The sequence below is a fragment of the Macrosteles quadrilineatus genome, unplaced genomic scaffold, assembly GCF_028750875.1.
Source record: "Macrosteles quadrilineatus isolate MER2022 unplaced genomic scaffold, UCM_ALF_1.0 Scaffold_8__2_contigs__length_117827958, whole genome shotgun sequence".
NCBI classification, from domain to species: Eukaryota; Metazoa; Arthropoda; class Insecta; order Hemiptera; family Cicadellidae; genus Macrosteles; species Macrosteles quadrilineatus.
The window spans coordinates 26,636,638-26,654,966 of NW_026542601.1; the positions used below are offsets into that span (position 1 = coordinate 26,636,638).

The 18,329-nt window shown below is 34.5% G+C and overlaps 1 protein-coding gene across 1 annotated transcript; it reads right to left on the reverse strand.

The window, feature by feature from the left end:
• Window positions 1-4,841: 4,841 nt before the first annotated feature.
• On the reverse strand, window positions 4,842-16,798 carry LOC129000800 (homeobox protein Mohawk). The gene is made up of 5 exons (XM_054427810.1): window positions 16,757-16,798; window positions 9,235-9,472; window positions 8,232-8,388; window positions 6,873-7,062; window positions 4,842-6,280 (listed from the first exon to the last, which is right to left on the reverse strand). The coding sequence occupies exons 2-5, from the start codon at window positions 9,435-9,437 to the stop codon at window positions 5,967-5,969; spliced, it is 864 nt and encodes a 287-aa protein (XP_054283785.1). The 5' UTR covers window positions 9,438-9,472; window positions 16,757-16,798; the 3' UTR covers window positions 4,842-5,966.
• Window positions 16,799-18,329: the final 1,531 nt, after the last annotated feature.

Consider the following 18,329-nt stretch of genomic DNA (forward strand, 5'->3'; position numbering starts at 1 on the left):
CAAGTCAATAAACCGACTAGATTATTTTACACTCCGAAATGATCAACTTATTTTTGTCCGATTTTAATTAAATTTGGTTTGAAGGTGTAAGGGGGATAAACTTGAATGACTTCACGAACCAGCATGATTGGACCAGGGTTTTACGGGGGGGGGGGGGGGGGGGGGGTGGGGTGGGTTTATGGGGTAAATCAAAACGCAAAGTTTCCCAATTTCTCTCTAGACCATTTTAAAGAACAAAAACCCATTATTTTGTATACCAAAGTGTTTTTGTACAGTTATTGGTTATGAGAAAAATTCTAATTCAAAATTCCCATGTTATTCTTAAAGAGTTTTGTAAAATGTTGTATTTTTCTTGTTAGTGGAAATATTTTTGATAAAACTTGGCAAATTTATATATTTTATACTAAGCTACTAATATTTTACCAAAAACACTTTATAACAAGCCTCCCTGTAGTAACAAACCTATAGGTACCCAATGGCTTAATGACTTAATGTTTTTTAAAATTGATTTCATTAAAGTCAATTCAGGCAAATGGAAATTCGCTTAGTCTGCAGGTTTGCTGCGGCGGGGGTATTTTGTACTTTCACATTTTCTCAATGTATGGCCAACAATGTACAATGTATGGTCAATGTTTGGTGCTTAAAGGTAATTTTGATAAAATGAGTTTTATATTTTATACATACACTGACTGAATGTATCTATTAAACTAGCTACTACTTGTTAACAATCCATTATCATAAAATTACAAACAACCTCACTATAATTTAGTTGAGTAAAAACACTACGTTTTGTTGACTTTTATATATTGAATATTGTAAAATTGGCACGAGGAAAATTGTTTTTCTACTATTTATAAATTCTTTTAAAAACTACCAAAATAAAACAATGCGTTATTTTGTGCGTGACGGTTGGTAAAAATGGTTTATTTTCGGTATTAGTCTGTCAAATAGAATGTACGTACTCTTCTTTACTTTATAACTATTTTAGAGTGCATTTTCTTTTTTTAAATATAAAAATGTTCTATCTTTTATTTTTACACGTTATACACTGGAGTTCTATAAAATGTAAGACTTTCGTTGACAAAATGATACACAGCTTAGATTCACTAGATGGTTGGTTTTAGGACTTAATACATATTCAACTTGTTCTTGAATAATCAATTTGTATTACAATTAGGACACAGAGATGGTCTAGTGAGCAGAGGTTTTGTCTGAAAGTTCAAATCCATCAATATAAGTTAGCTGGATAGCTGACTGGTTATGGTGTTCTGGCTGCCAGTTCAATCATAAAAACATACAAAACATTATTGAACCTTTTTTTATGTGTATTTAAGAATTGGTCATTTATGTAAAGAAAATGCTTCTGTAGGGGTTTCTGTTCACACAAAAACTTTAAGACAATTTTAATTTTCTTAAAGTTGTAATTGTATGCCTTAAAATTCAATTGTATTGCCACATCATTAATCCCAAAAGTGGTTCAGTACAGTAGGAGTAGCTTATATAAAATACAAAAAGAGTCACAAAGGAGTTTTTTTTTTCACTAGTAAATTCTTAATTGAACTTTCCTTTAATTAACTGGTTCCTGCCCTAAAATGGGAAAGTAATTTCTTCTTCATGGTTAGAGTATATAAACACCCAAAGGTACTTACAATGTTTAACATACCAACCAACCACAATAAATATGCTGGTAAGTACATTAATTGACTATACACCTCTCCTAATAGAGGTTTATTATAGCATAGACAAATATAAACAATATAGACTGTGAAAGGAAGGTCCTGGCACCCACCGCTAGGAGTGCCGTGTAGTTACGGCACACACCGCTGCAGCGGTGGGCGCCGAAACATATGCTAACCACAGCACTGCTGACGGTCTATCCTATACTCTAATACGAGCAAAGTTTGCTTGTATGTATGTATGTATGTATGTATGTATGTATGCTTGCACCAAGATCTCGAAAACGGCTCCGACGATTTTCTTCAAATGTTGTATATAGTTTATTACTGGCCTAAAAACGAGTTTACTGCAATTAGAACTGCCAACAAAAATCTAATTACGTAGAAAAATTAAACTAAAAATCACATTTTTTTTAACATTAGTCTTATGGGTTGCTAGGTAACCATGTTGGCTGAATTAAATAACAAGGAAAATGTAAACAAAAGATTTGTAAGCTATCTATCCACAGTATACATGCAAATCAAAATACAGCACAAAAGGAAAAACATCAGTTGTTACTATTGAGCAAAGATTATACTGAAGATTACTCGATTCTATAGTCAAGGGTAGCAGTGTGGAGTGTGGGATCTGTTTATGACGATTAGATTACGGTATCTGCAATCCTTAAATGCTATGGGAAGGGAGGGAAACATGCCCGCGACGTAGGAAGTAGTAAAGGCGAGCAGTCTGGAGTGTGGGAACTGTCTATTATGATTAGATTAAGGTATCTGCCATCCTAAAATGTTATGGAAAGGGAGGGAAAAAGGTCCACGACTTTGGAAGTGGTGAAGGAAGTAGTAAAGGCGAGCAGTCTGGAGTGGGGAAACTGTTTATGACGATTAAGTTAAGGTATCTGCAATCCTAAAATGTAATGGGAAGGGAGGAAAACAGGACCATGACATAGGAAATGGGGAAGGAAGTTGTAAGGCTAGCTGTGCAGAGTGTGGGAACCGTCCGTGGCATTTATGTATCTGCAATTCTAGTAGTATAAGGAAGAAGGGCAAACAGGTCTACGACATAGGGAGTGGTGAAGGAAGTAGTAAAGGTGAGCAGTCCGGAGTGTAGGAACTGTTAATAACGATTAGATCAAGTTATCTACAATCCTAAAATGCTATGGGAAGGGAGGAAGGAATCAGGTCCGCGACGTAAGAAGTGGTGAAGGAAGTAGTAAAGGCGAGCAGTCTGGAGTGTGGAAACTGTTTATGACGATTATATTAAGGAATCTGCAATCCTAAAATCCTATGGGAAGGGATGGAAAGAGGTCCGCGACGTAGGAAGTGGTGAAGGAAGTAGTAAAGGCGAGCAGTCTGGAGTGTGAAAACTGTTTATGACGATTAGATCAAGTTATCTACAATCCTAAAATGCTATGGGAACGGAGGGAAAGAGGTCTGCGACATAGGAAGTGGTCAAGGAAGTAGTAAAGGCGAGCAGTCTGGAGTGTGGAAACCGTTTATGACGATTAGATTAAGGAATCTACAATCCTAAAATCCTATGGGAAGGGATGGAAAGAGGTCTGCGACATAGGAAGTGGTGAAGGAAGTAGTAAAGGTGAGAAGTCCCGAGTGTGGGAAATGTTTATGACGATTAGATTAAGGTATCTACAATCCTAAAATGCTATGGGAATGGAGGAAAACAGGCCTGCGACGTAGGGAGTGGTGAAGGAAGTAGTAAAGGTGAGCAGTCCGGAGTGTAGGAACTGTTAATAACGATTAGATCAAGTTATCTACAATCCTAAAATGCTATGGGAAGGGAGGAAGGAATCAGGTCCGTGACGTAGGAAGTGGTGAAGGAAGTAGTAAAGGCGAGCAGTCTGGAGTGTGGAAACTGTTTAAGACGATTATATTAAGGAATCTGCAATCCTAAAATCCTATGGGAAGGGATGGAAAGAGGTCCGCGACGTAGGAAGTGGTGAAGGAAGTAGTAAAGGCGAGCAGTCTGGGGTGTGAAAACTGTTTATGACGATTAGATCAAGTTATCTACAATCCTAAAATCCTATGGGAAGGGAGGGAAAGTGGTCTGCGACATAGGAAGTTGTAAAGGAAGTAGTAAAGGCGAGCAGTCTGGAGTGTGGAAACCGTTTATGGCGATTAGATTAAGGTATCTACAATCCGAAAATGCTATGGGAATGGATGGAAAGAGGTCTGCGACGTAGGGAGTGGTGAAGGAAGTAGTAAAGGTGAGCAGTCCGGAGTGTGAAAACTGTTAATGACGATTAGATCAAGTTATCTACAATCCTAAAATGCTATAGGAAGGGAGGGAAAGAGGTCTGCGACATAGGAATTGGTCAAGGAAGTAGTAAAGGTGAGCAGTCTGGAGTGTGGAAACCGTTTATGACGATTAGATTAAGGAATCTACAATCCTAAAATCCTTTGGGAAGGGATGGAAAGAGGTCTGCGACATAGGAAGTGGTGAAGGAAGTAGTAAAGGTGAGATGTCCGGAGTGTGGGAAATGTTTATGACGATTAGATTAAGGTATCTAAAATCCTAAAATGCTATGGGAATGGAGGGAAAAAGGTCTGCGACGTAGGAAGAGGTGAAGGAAGTAGTAAAGGCAAGCAGCCCGGAGTGATGGATCTGTTAATGACGATTAGATTAGGGTATCTGCAATCCTGAAATGCCGTTGGAAGAGAGAGAAACAGGTCCGCGACGTAGGAAGTGGTGAAGAAAGTAGTAAAGGTGAGCAGTCTGGAGTCTGGGAACTGTTTTTGGGAATTACATTAAGGTATCTACAATCCTAAAAAGCTACGAGAAGGGAGGAAAACAGGTCCATGACGTAGGAAATGGTGAAGTAAGTAGTAAAGCTAGCAGTGCAGAGTGTGGGAACTGTCTGTGGCATTTATGTATCTGCAATTGTAAAATGGTATAGGGAAGGAGGGCAAACAGGTCCACGACGTAGGGAGTGGTGAAGTAAGTAGTGAATGTGAGCAGTGTGGAGATTGAGAGTGGATTAATGAATTTAAAATACTTTTCAGAGTAATCTAATAATTTTCCCCGAGCAAAGCTCGGTCCCCAGGTACTATTTATTCTATTTGACTATTATTATAGTCAATGGTACAAGGATTGTAGCTGTAGCAGGTGTAAAAGTAAAACAGGTGTTTCTAAAACTGGAATTACAGCAAAAATCATTGGGATCAGAATATTTTATTGATAATCACCCTATTGAACTTCACCACACAATAATCAAACTAAATAAGTAAAGAAACTTCACTTAATAAGTACTTTATGTACAAGACTAGACTTACTCAACAATAAAATAAAAATTATCTATTACATATTAAGCTCAAACTTATCATGACTAACTATATAATGAGAAATTCAAAATTACAAAACTAATAAAGTTATATTTATTTATAAAGTACACCAGTGCCTCTGTTGGTGGTTCAATTTAAATACAGCAAAGTTCCGCTACTCTATACTGTACCCTAATATTTCGCTGCACATTCTAAAGTTATTGGAAAAACAGTAAAAATACTAATCGTTAATTTGAAATTATTAAATTTTTTATGGCGTTGGTATGACACTTACTATGTCACCTTGAAAGTCGAAGGAGCAAGTAATATTGCCCAAAGCTAGCGATATTGATGTGTTATTGGCAATGTTAGCAATATCAGTGGGTTGAAGAATCCAGCAATGATTTCACAAATGTTAGCAAGGCTATCTATGTTGCCATGAATGTTGGCGATGTTAGTGATGTTGCCTGAAATTTCCTAGAATCAAGTGGTGATGTTGCGAACATTGAAAATGCTAGTGATATCTCCACAACAGTGACAAATTCAGTGATACCACACAAGTCGTCAATTTTTGTAATGTTGCCGCAAACATTGCAAACAGTGGTGAATATAGGTTAGTGATGTCTCTATAAGCAACAGAGGATATTTCAATACACTAAAATATTGCAGCAACATTTTCATCGATTCCTGTGATTGCGGCAACTTTGTTATTATCTCTTACTTAGGCTGCAATAACTTCATCATCTCTCGTTATCATGGCTATAACACCAACATCATTTGCGAACAGAACTACACAAACGTGAACCAATTTTGCTAATGATACGTTGACATTATAAAATCCGCTTATGCTGAATTTCCATTGATGCAAGTAGGGATCGGTCCCAGACAGTTTGGAATAACGGGACACTCTACTCCTACTGTCTATTCATGTAAACCTAATTATAAATTTTACATGGGAATGGGATATATGGGCTACTTATATACAAAGTCAAAGATACAATACAAACACATCAGTCCACTTCAGCTTGAGTGTACTGCAGACATACTGAGGAAGGTTAGAGCCTCTGCAGCATCCAACTCCTCTCTGTGCCTTCCTCTGGTCCTGAGTCTGCCCCGGGGTCTACGAGGCTTCCTGGCGGCCAAGGGAGGACATCCTCCCCAGCAGTGGAGGTTGGGGCTTGAGGAGAGTCTAGGACGGAACCTTGCGGCGCTCTCCAACCACTTGACCAGAGCTGACGTCACTGGTTTCTCTGTAGACAGTGATTCACTCCAGCAATTATCATTGTTGTTGATTGGGTCTACCCTCGATGTCGGAGAGGATTCTTGGTTGGATCCTGGGAAGATAGTTAAGCTTACTATTTGTAATTGGTAGTGAAATACATTTTGTTTTGAGGATTACATGCCTAAGAAGCTCTGGAAAAAGTTAAGTCTACTGTTGAGCAAACTATTGCAAACAAATCAAACTCACAGTTGCTTGTACACAGAGAGGATACACTCCATGGTACACTCTGCACAGTGCTCGCCTTTCGGTCTCCTCCTTGCTCGTCAAGTATATATCCGCCCCAACATATTAGAGCTGAAAGTGTGCAGTTGTCCATAAGCGTGTTTGCTCTGTACCTACTTCTCTGTGGTTTCAGAGACAAGCGGCAAGTAGAATTAGACATGGTGATGTTGGATTAATTTGTTAATAGCAAGTGCAGGTTCTTTTACTTTTCCACAACCTTGCTTTTTACCTACTGTAACTTTAGAATCCTTCACACCCTAGGAAAAGAAGAGATCCAGACATCAAAAGTAGTATGTTTTTCCTATTGGATTAGTAGCTCCTCAAATAATGTTTGTTTGGATATTTGCCCAAAGATTACACATTTACATTTCCAACAGCCCAATACTATGTCCCTTCTGACACATATTTTATTTAGTCCCTACCTGAGAGAGGTCGATGCTGCAACTTGTAGTCAGTCTCATCCCAGATGCTGTCCCTGGATGAGATGCTGAATTGTTCACAGTTACTTTTGCCTCGGACTTGATGATTGTACCCTGTGATCAGATGACCCCAGCCCTCCCCTGGGGAGTTTTGACGCAATTTCCTCCTCCAGTTGGCAAACCAGTTGCATATCTGAACATTAAATGTACAAAATATTTACATTTATGTTTTGTTTACATTTTTGCTGTTACATGAAATTTATATTTTTTACCTTAACATTTTCCTTAGCTTAGCCACAAGGACATAAATCTTTGAAAGGGCATTATGTTTACAATGTTAAATATAATTAATGAACATTACTCTTTTTACTTCAAACTTTTAACATGATAGCAGAAAACATTGGCGCTTATGAAAAGGGACGGGGTAGTAGGTGCCATTTCCATTCTCAAACATGAGAAAAACTGAATTTACTTAGCTTTTCAAGGTTTCAAAAAGATTGAAGTGACAAATAATAACGCATATAACTAAAGCAGATTTTTAATATCATTCTGGTTTGTTTATAGACAGGAAATAATAATGTTCCAACAAAACCGCATCATGACTGTATACAATGTATATATCTTTCAATGTCTTTTAGAAATTAAAGGCAAATGAAGTGCACCTTTTGAGAAACAACCAAGTACATAACTATGCCACAAGAAATTGTTTAAATGTTTTTGCACATAGACACAGGCTGACCAGAACAATTAAATGCTTCCCTGTTTCAGGTTACAGATTTTTCAACCATCTACCAGTAGCCATAAGGGACTTGCCTATTTCAAGGTTCAAGGCAGTAATGAAGGACTGGTTGATAAAAAACCCTTTTTATGACCTGATTGAATTTTATAAAGTAGGACTACCAGTTTTGTAATGCTCATGCACTGACTGCCTTGCATGGCTATTTTCTTGCCTGTTTTTTTTTTTTTTTTTTTTGCATGGTTTTGCTACAGTTTTGTTTTGCATGGTTTTATTTGTTTCCTTATTATTATATTTATCTAACTTGCATTTATTTGTGAATCAAGAGATGGACTATTTATTATTTACTTTGTATTGTAAGTGACTTAGCCTATTGCTTTTGCTTAATGGCCAAATAAATCATTGAATCATTGAATATTTTAAAGTGATTTACAGTTGTAAGTAGGCCTACTTGTTTTTGGAGGAGAGGAGAACCATTGCATCTAACCCCTTGAACCAGGAAAGAATGGATTGCCTACCCTGAAGAACTGTGACGCCCATGGCAGAAAAGCGAATATCATGTTAAAACTACCACAATAACATACTACAACATTACTGTACTATTGATTTAGCAAGTTTTATTTTACCTGCATATAGGTTAGTCCTGTTTGTAAAGCAAGTTCTTTCTTCTCATTTCTGCTGGGATATGGATGTTTCCTTCTTCTCACAAGCCACTCCTTCAGAACCTTCTTAATTTCAGGTGTGAACAATTGTTTTTTACATCTCACATTCTCCACCACTTTCCTAGTAATATCAGTAGTTAGTTATTAATAACAATATTTACACTAAGTCAAAGTCATCTATAACAATAGACAAGCACGATTCTTTAAAACATTTTTTCTCAGCTCGTGTGCATCACAGGAAAAATCTACGCATACTGTTTGAAATATATTATCCTGTAAATGTGCAGAATCCCTTTATAAATTAAAATAAGTTTGAAAATAAGCACAAAAAATGAATTTCAAATAAAAATAAATTAACTTGGGCTTTATGGGTTGCCATCCTGGTGACGAAATCTAATCTAATTTTGGCAAATTAATTCCATGCACTATACCATTAACATCTTCATCAAAACACATTTTCTTCCTTCCCTATAGCCACAAACCTAAATGATATTCGTCAAACTTAATGTAGCCTAATTTGAATATGGAATAAATCTAACATGTTAAGGAAATATTTTTGTTCAAATCCAATCAGCAAAAAACAAAATTTGCCAATCTGCAGGTTTGCTGCAACGGGGGTGTTTATAATAATTACCAACCATGGTAACCAATGTAAACTATTAGTTGATTTTGATTTTGTGTCTAAAACCATAAAATTGGAAACTCCAAATCTCCTATCCATCTCTTCAAAATTAATTTAATATAAACAACCACTATGCTATACCCTGCCAACACTCAATTCTCAATTTATAGTTGACTTAAAATACAAAATACTTATTTTCCTATGGTCCTCATTTCAGATAAATGTAGTACATTAATTAAGTCCAGTTCTCCACTATGCAAATGTTGATATAATCACTTCCATACATCACAACTTATATTATTGTAGAACACCAATTTCAAATATACTATTTTATAAATTCTTTACCTGTATTTTATATTTCTCAATGTTCTACCAGTTTTGGTCATTATGGGTCCATCCCAAACCTTTTTCTCCTTGCAATCATGAAATTCTCTGTCTTTTGTCCATTCCGAGGGAGTATTGTCATCAGGGAGCCAACATTTCACGTCCACAATAATTGAAGAAGAACCCCTTGGACTTGGAGAAGATGAAGATGCAGATTTGGACATACAATACAGTTATTCCCAGTGGTATCATGGGTTTTCTAAAACATAAATACATAAAAAATAATGATTTTCTTTTTATTTACAGGCAATTTTAGACAATATGTTCATGGTTCATATTAGGCAGTTTTAAACATTCCTCACTCTCTACATAACAATTTGGGCTATCATTAACTGTTTAGTTTATTATCTTTAGGAAGATAATTTATTCTCCACAATAACTCTGAATTTTTATATCCCATCTTCTTTGCCGTTTGTTTTCCATTTTTTTCGTGGATCTTACTGTTTACAAAATAAACCATAAGATTTTTTATTTACATGAATATTTCTTTGATTGAATGTTTTTAAATGCACCAGCCCTTGTAAGTAGGGCCTCAGGGAACATTATAACAGAGAGTCGGTAAAGCAGTCTAGTAGTTCACTGCCCCGCCACCAGAATGCACTAGTTATACAGAAACCGATCATATTTTGTGGTAAACATTTTAAAACGTGTTATTTCTGTATAACAACGTTAATAAAACTAAAATAATGAAGCTGAAAATGTATAGGCTAGTTTGCTAGCTTTGGCTTCGAAGTTATCATTCATAAATTAAATATAGTCCTATGTCATCATAAGGAATTTGATGTTTTAATTCCATAACAATACACAGTACACAGTAATACAGTAATGTATTACTGTAATTTAAATTATGTGTTCGTTGTCGAAAACATTACACTTAAACAGCAATAACATCATAAACGTATACACGTGTAATTAATTACATTATTTTCTTTTAATATTTCAATCTTTTCAATTTTTCAGGGTTTTCTTTTAATAATGTTTTAACAATTGTATATAATCTTTATTACTTTCAGTATACATATCCTTTAATTTTCTTTTCAATAAATGAATATTACAACGTTAAATTGTGTCGTCTTTAATTATTTAGGTACACGAAGTTTTTTTCATTTATTTATTATGTACTAGCTGTGTGCCCGTTCTACGCACGGGGATCTTATTGTAGTCAGTTATTGAAACCTTTTTATTAAGAACAGAATTTGGTTTGCATATTTTCAGATATGCTGGCAAAACTATTATACAGTATATAAACCTTCGCAAATACAGTAACTGACAGTTTCAAGCCAAAACAAATGCTTCGAAATTAAATGTAACCTGGGTCGTGTTGGTCCATATGTTAAATCCAATGATTAAACTAAAAAATGCTTTATAGATCTATGAGGCATAGCCCTAATGTAGGCCTATAATTGAAAGTTACCTTCCACAATGGTTAAAAGTATTTAAGGTACTACTTCATCCTCCCAATTTAACACTTTATTCGTGTTGACATTTTCATTATAAAGGTACTTTTGTCCTTTCCGTGAAACACTGAGAAATAAGGACATTAATGCTTTACTAACAGACATACACACAAAAATACAGAACTTAATTAGGGGGTTTGCTACGCTTTAAGCATAACAAAGTACTTGTAAAATTAGTATCTAAAATATTTTGTTAATGTCATCAAATTTCATCATAACAATGTATATTTGCTTGGACCGATGATGACCCGAAATGACGGCTTACTATATGAAATGAAGACGACTGGTCCAGGGTGGTCCAGCCACCCTGGTATAGACGATTGGTAATTTATAGTAAATATTACCAAAATAGGCCACTAACTATTGATACATAAACAACGTAAAGCGTTTAAACAATTCATTATGGTTAGTTGAATAAATGTTTTACTAAAGTGCGTTATCGTTTTCTTAGCATTAACTAACATTTTGGAATCAAGAAAGAAAAAGCAAAAATTGTACAGTTAAGACATCAATTAAATTGAATACGCCTGTAATAATAAATAAGGTGCAACACCAACGATAACTAATTTGTAAAGTACAGTGATGTGTTGGAACTTAAAAATGATTCTTGCTACTACCAATAGTACCAACGGTTCTAAGGAATAGAACCGGTACCAAAAACCAACGTTCACAGTTGAGAACTATAGTACAGCCGACCAATTATATGAGTTAATCAAGTCCCGAGGTTATTGATCTCTTGGTTTTTGATTTTCTCGTAAAACGTTTTAAAACGGCAATCAAAGTTATTTCCCAATAATTGCTTTATTTGTAAACAACTTTTAATGTAAACTTATCTGTGTCAGTTTTTAAAAAAACAACCTCATACAAACAACTTTTTGTTATTTAATAGATTAGGCCCTACGTACCTATTCTCTAAACAATGATTGGTAAAGGCTATCTAATAACATTAGAAGGAAATGTGACAAAAATCACACAACGTTGGGTTTTTGGACGTTTGTAATTTTATTTCTTAAGTAGGTAGGCCGTGTATTCTAGGGAAAAGTACCGGTATCAAGGATCGTCGTCGAACAGTTTGTTATGAATAATTGGGTAGGCGTACGTACCCAAGAGCATGGCTGTATGGTCCAGCGATTGCATCACACGGTGAGTAGGTACTATTGACTATATATATATAGTCAATGGTAGGAACAGAAAATAACACATTGTTATAATCAACCACTGCAGTTGTGATTTTTTACTTACCACTTTACACAACCGCCATTGAAGCGCCGTGTCAATGAGTGGAAACCATATTTCTAAGCCATTGGCGACGATCATTATTAAATTTAAAGTTTCCCAGCCGTATACAACACTGATTCAAGGTCTTCTTTCTGGTTATCAAAACTCAAGAACAATTTATACACAAAGAATCTCTGGTTCCTGAACTGGATGATGCCTAGTTATTTAATTTCATTTACACGGTTACACTATTACACTATATTATTTCACTTTCGATTAATTAAATCCGTTATGTAAGAAAAACGTTTTTAATCACTTGGGATTTACATTCAAAACGTGATTGAAAAAGGTTGCGGTATTTGTAAACAACATTTGTAAACATATCAGTGACAGCTAGGAAAAATAATCTTGATCCGAACAGCTGTTCGTTATTTCATAGACGATTATGCAATAAAAATTGGACGAAAACTTGACATAAATCGCACAAAACTACATTTTTGAACGTTCGTAATATTATTTACAAAGTAGTGAGGCCATATTTTAATGGCTAAAGACAATCTCGCCAATCCAGTGAATACATTAAAATGACTTGGATCTTGATAGGTACTCTCGTTTTCCAGGAGAAGATAGCGTAAAATGCCATCTTGAGTGTTACAGACAAAGGGAAAGACAGACAGACAGACAGACAGACAGACAGACAGACAGAAATTGAGATAAGACTCGTTTATGCTTATTTAATGTATAAAACGTAAAAATAACCTAAAAATATATAATTCTGAGCAATGTACAGACAAAACTCTAATTTTATTTATATAGATTAATGTATATAATTCATACAAACGTATCACGCGATTGCTAAACAAATGGGCTACAGCAAATAATTTGTGGTCAAATTAACAGTGTCGCAGTTGTAGGCCTAATTAAACAATGAGCGCAGTAGATTTCTTCAACATAGTTATATAGGTAAACCGTTATATTATTGTATTATGCGTATCGAAAAGTGTTAGGTTCATTTACAAAGGACGTTTAATAAAGAAGGTTACTTAATGAATTGACTAATAATTTACTTTTAGTGTATGTGACAGATTTAAATTAAACAGGTAACGACTCTTACATTCAAAGAATCTAACTTTAAGGTCCAAATACTTTATCAATGTTATTCCTGCAGAATAAATTAAATATTTCTCTGATAATATTAGCTTCTTGAAATAAAAATTAATAAGAACCACAAATAAATAAGTCGAACATTTAATCTGTTAAAATATATTTTATAGTTGTTTCGAGCTAGAATAAATCGAAGCGTGATAGTGATTTCATTTAAAAATAAAAAAAGATTGTATTGTTTTTAAATATACTAGTGTACATGTTGCTCGAAATCGAGCAATTGCAAAGAAGTACTGGAGTTATTTATAAACAAATAACTTGTTTAAAAACTAATAACAGCCATGATTTCCGGTGGTTTTAAAAGAGTCGACTAAAAGATTATTAACTAATGGAAATACTCACAATTAATTTACATAACAGTCCTATTCAGGTATAAAGGGTTAATTTTTAACTATCAAACTTCCCATGGACGGGAAAAGGTAAGCTTACAATTCAATTCAACGTAAAAAGGCTGTCAGCTTTTATAATGTACCGTACCTAAGTTATTTAGCCAATTTGTAGACAATAAGGTGTAGGCTACTTTAAACTCTACAGAACAAAGTTAGGAAAAAACTGGCAGAACTCTGAAATGGTGTTATTTATCATAGGCATACTTATATGGAAAATCCTAAAAATAAAAATTCAATATTTAATAACTCATATCATTAAACACAAACCAACATCCAAAACTATACATATTTTTAATACAACATAGATAATTTACACTTTGACTGTATACAATTAACATATGTTCTTCTTCTCACTTTTTATTTTTGCTTCGCAACGGGAAAAATCTGTTTCATAATCACTGAAATAGATTTATAATCTATCATAACGTTTAAGATTAATTAAGCCCCACCACATAGTTGTTTTATTTTTTTTATCAGCTGTCTGAAATTGTGAAATAGGCATTTGACATTTCTAGTTGTTAACATTTAAATGTCAAAGCAAATGTAAACATTGTGAATTTTCTCATGCTTCCATGGAGACCAATTATTATTATTTAATTTCTAACAACAGCTGGAGTTTCAAAACAATTTTTGTTTCCCATTTTAATCTTATGGAGAAATACGAAACTTTAAAGAGTCCCAGGGCCTCACTCTCTAATTATTTACCTAAAAAGAAAGTTTCCTGCACAACTTCACGTTACGCTCTTTCCAATGACATCAAAAACATGTCAATCGGTTCAGTAGTTTTGGAGGAGTAATTGTCACAAAAATCCTGCTTGCGTATTAAATAAGTACGAGAGGTCGTCCAGTGGTCGAAACTCGACCAAAAATATGTAATGTAAACTTACTCACTTCTCTATTTCACACTGTAAATAAAACATGTGATTGGAGTTTCTTCCATTTGTTTTGATTTTCTGTTTATATTTCGTTGTTATTTCGTCACCAGCATGGCAACGCATAAGATCCATGTTAATTTTTGAAAATTTTTAAACTCATTTTTGTGCTTATCTTTGAGCCTATTTAAATTTATAAAGGGATTCTGCACACCTACAGGAAAATAGCTTTCTAACGGTATGCGTAGATTTACCCCACGATGCACACAAGCTGAGAAAAAAGGTTTTAAAGAAACGTGCTTGCCTATTAATATATAGACTAGAGGTCGTCCAGTGGTCGAAACTCGACCAAAAATATTTAATGTACAGACTTCTTTATTTTCATTCCACACTTTGAATAGAACATGTGATTGGAGTTTCCTTCATTTGTTTTGATTATCTGATTATATTTCGTTGTTATTTCGTCACCATGGCAACTCATAATATCCATGTTAAATTTTTCAAAATTTTAAATTCATTTTTTGTGCTTATTTTTGAGCCTATTTTAATTTATAAAGGGATTCTGCACACCTACAAGAAAATAGCTTTCTAACAGTATGCGTAGATTTTCCCTACGATGCACACGAGCTGAGAAAAAAGGTTTTAAAGAAACATGCTTGCCTATTAATATATAGATAGATAGATAGATATAGATTTTTAAAGCCTCCAGGAATTACCTATATTTTGAGGTTTTCGTGTTCTTTGGACGTCACATATAGATATGCAATATCATAGACAAAAATAATTAAAAATAGAACGTCAGCTGTGCTGCGGTTACCATAGGTTCTGGCGCACACCGCTGGGAGCGCCATGTAGTTACGGCGTTAGCACTACGTAACTACAACGGCGCTCCCAACGGTGTGCGCCAGAACCTATGGTAACCGCAGCACAGCTGACGTTCTATATTTAATTATTTTTGTCTATGGCAAATATGCACGTGTCCCTGCGCTTATATCAGCTGTGCACTTCGATTGGTCATTAATTTATTTTTAACCTAAACTGCAGCCCTTGGTTTGGCATCGGTCCCCATAACTGCAGCCAACATGGTGCCAACTGTCAAACTGACGTTACCTACTAATTAAAAATATAATATTACTAATCTTATCTTACTAATATTATAAATGTGAAAGTTTGTGTGTTTGTTTGTTTGTTTGTTTGTTTGTTTGTTTGAAGTTCAATCACGCATAAACCACTGGACGGATTGGGCTGAAATTTGGCATGATGATAGCTTACATTCCCGATTAACAGATAGGCATATTCTTATCTCAAAAATCCTTTCGGGCTCCGCCCCAGTGGCTCTGTAATTCCCCATGTTAACCTTATGAGTATTCATATTTAAAGGGAATTAAAGAATTTAGTCAGCTGTTTCAACTAAAAAAGTTGGTTCTATGATATGGAAAAGCATTAAAAAGTTATAAGATTTACCAACAGGGTGCAGCACTATATTTTTTTTGCATTTATGAAAACAGCTAATTTGAACTAAGCAGCAACAAAAAACTGTGATTCGCAATGAGAACTGTCAAAGTAGGATTGTTTACAGTTATGTATATGTTTTTCATTTCATGAATAATTTGTGATATTTTGCGAATTGATAATTTATTTTTCTCTATTGTTTAGGTAAAGTGGTAGAACATTATGGCTATGGTAGATGTGTAATACTATAGAATACTGTAAATTTAAAAAAGCAAATTTTATCAAACTGTGTCCTCCACCCATTGCAATCGCAAAGCTTGAGTATAACTGCAATAAGAATTTTATACTTATATTCCAACCCCGTACGAAGGACGGGTACTCTGCTAGTATTACTATATTTAGCATTATCAATATGTACTCAATATGTAATCAAAATAACTCTTGAATTGGGTTAACATTTTAAACGTCAAAATTACATGCAGAACTATACTAATTTAAAACCATGTTTTCTTCTTCCAAACTTATTCATTGTATTTACAATTCATAAGTGCCAGGAAAGTAAGTTACCTTAAAACCTATAATCAAAATAATTACTCTGATCAATACTTGTTACATGTTAAATTTTAGGTAAGGTAATCAAAAATATGATGTACTAACAATTTAAATATATTATACTTTCCGTGTGAAAACATAATAGAAAACACCATTTCTGTAACTTACGTAACCAGCATTTAGATAAGTAAATAGCAATTTCTCGCAGATAAGTTTTTTAGCCTAAAAATTCGTGTAATCGTTATTAGTTTTATTTTTATCATAGCACAAATTGCTTATAGATAACCTTTAGAAACTTTCCACACCTCCATACCTACGGTTGAGTTTTAAAATATTTTTATTTATATTTAGCTAGTGTAAGACTTATATCCCGACCTACCTTAAGCAGTTCCAATGCACGTCCTCGGGCTATGCACAGCGCGGACTGATGGTTTAGGCTGCGCATGACTATTTTGGGAGACCACTGCAGAGCCTCCCGCGTTTGACTTTTTTTTCGAGATTTTTTCTTATCGACAGTCATTACCATTTAAATTAGGTATTTAAACATTTAAAGGACTAAAAGAGGTCGAACAGACTTTGTGTAGTTGTCAAAAGCATGTGGCATATTTATCACTGTTTGAGTGTAGAGATATTGAATTGATTTTAGATTAAGTTTAATTTTAAGAAAATTTATGAAACTGCATTAAACTGAAGTAAGTTGAGTGAAGAGTGTTTTAAAATCTACACTCATGCTTAAGGTAAATAGCATTTTTTTCGAAAGCATACCAAAGAAACTTTTCAATTTTAAAATTGATTGGAAATGCGAATTTAAATGTGTAGCTTACTGTCCCTACTACTTTCTGCAAACTTGTAAATGAAAATAGAACAATGAATTCTGTTAAATATTTATCATTATACATTAACCTCCTCTGTATGAGGGGGTTGTGAGACTTGGTAGAGAATGTGTTAAAAACCTATTTAGTCTGTGGATTACGATGGATTTATATTATGGAGTTTTTTTTATTGTACGTTTTGAAGTTCGAAACAAGTCTTATCTCAATTTTTGTGTGTCTGTCTGTGTGTTCGTATGTTTGGCGGTCGGTGACACCTTAGATTTTCATTGCGTACCCCGGAAAAAATCAGAGCACCGATCAAGATTATAATTTCCTTGTATTCACCAAATTCTCAAGAATGTCTTCACTGTTGGTCTAGCTTTTATGTAAAAAAATACCCCAGGTGTACGCATTTCATCATACACTCCTCTTAAAATTGTATGTTTTATTTACGTGGGGCTGTCAAAAACTTCCAAACCATATTTAACGGTTATTAGCATTAAGATCTGGGTCAGTGACGTCATTTGTTTATGTTAATGATTTATACCGTTTCTGTTCTAATATTCGTGTTGTTAACTGAAACTGAGACAAAATTCTAAACATCGATCAACCACATATCTTAACAGCTGGTTAGTAACAATATCTATATAAATAAAATTAGAGTTTTGTCTGTACATTGCTAAGAATCATAAACTTTTAGGTTATTTTTACATTTTATACATTAAAGAAACCGAAACAAGTCTCATCTAAATTTCTGTCTGTCTGTCTGTCTGTCTTCCTGTCTGTCACGGCCCAAGAGCCATTTTACGCGGCCTTCTCCTGAAAAAACGAGAGTACCTATCAAGTTCCAAATCATTTAAATGTATTCACTGGATTGGCGAGATTGTCTTTAGCCATTAAAAAATCGCGTCACTACTTTTTAAATAGAATGACGGACGTTTAAAACCCCAATTTTGTGCGATTTTTTGTAAAGTTTTCATCCAATGTTTATCACATATTCATCTATGAAATAACGAACAGCTGTTCGAATCCAGATTATTTCTTCTAGCTGTCACTGATATGTTTACATTGAATGTTGTTTACAAATACCGCAACCATTTCCGATCACGTTTTGTGTGCGTTTTGTCCATAGTAAAAATA

What these genes read in the sequence shown, in the direction of transcription:
- LOC129000800 (XM_054427810.1), bottom strand. Translation starts at nt 9,437, where the DNA reads ATGTCCAAATCTGCATCTTCATCTTCTCCAAGTCCAAGGGGTTCTTCT. An exon ending in TTGAGAAATATAAAATACAG is followed by an intron (nt 8,389 to 9,234) that starts GTAAAGAATTTA and finishes TGATATTACTAG; the next exon opens with GAAAGTGGTGGAGAATGTGA. An exon ending in GCAGCATCGACCTCTCTCAG is followed by an intron (nt 6,281 to 6,872) that starts GTAGGGACTAAA and finishes CTATCTTCCCAG; the next exon opens with GATCCAACCAAGAATCCTCT.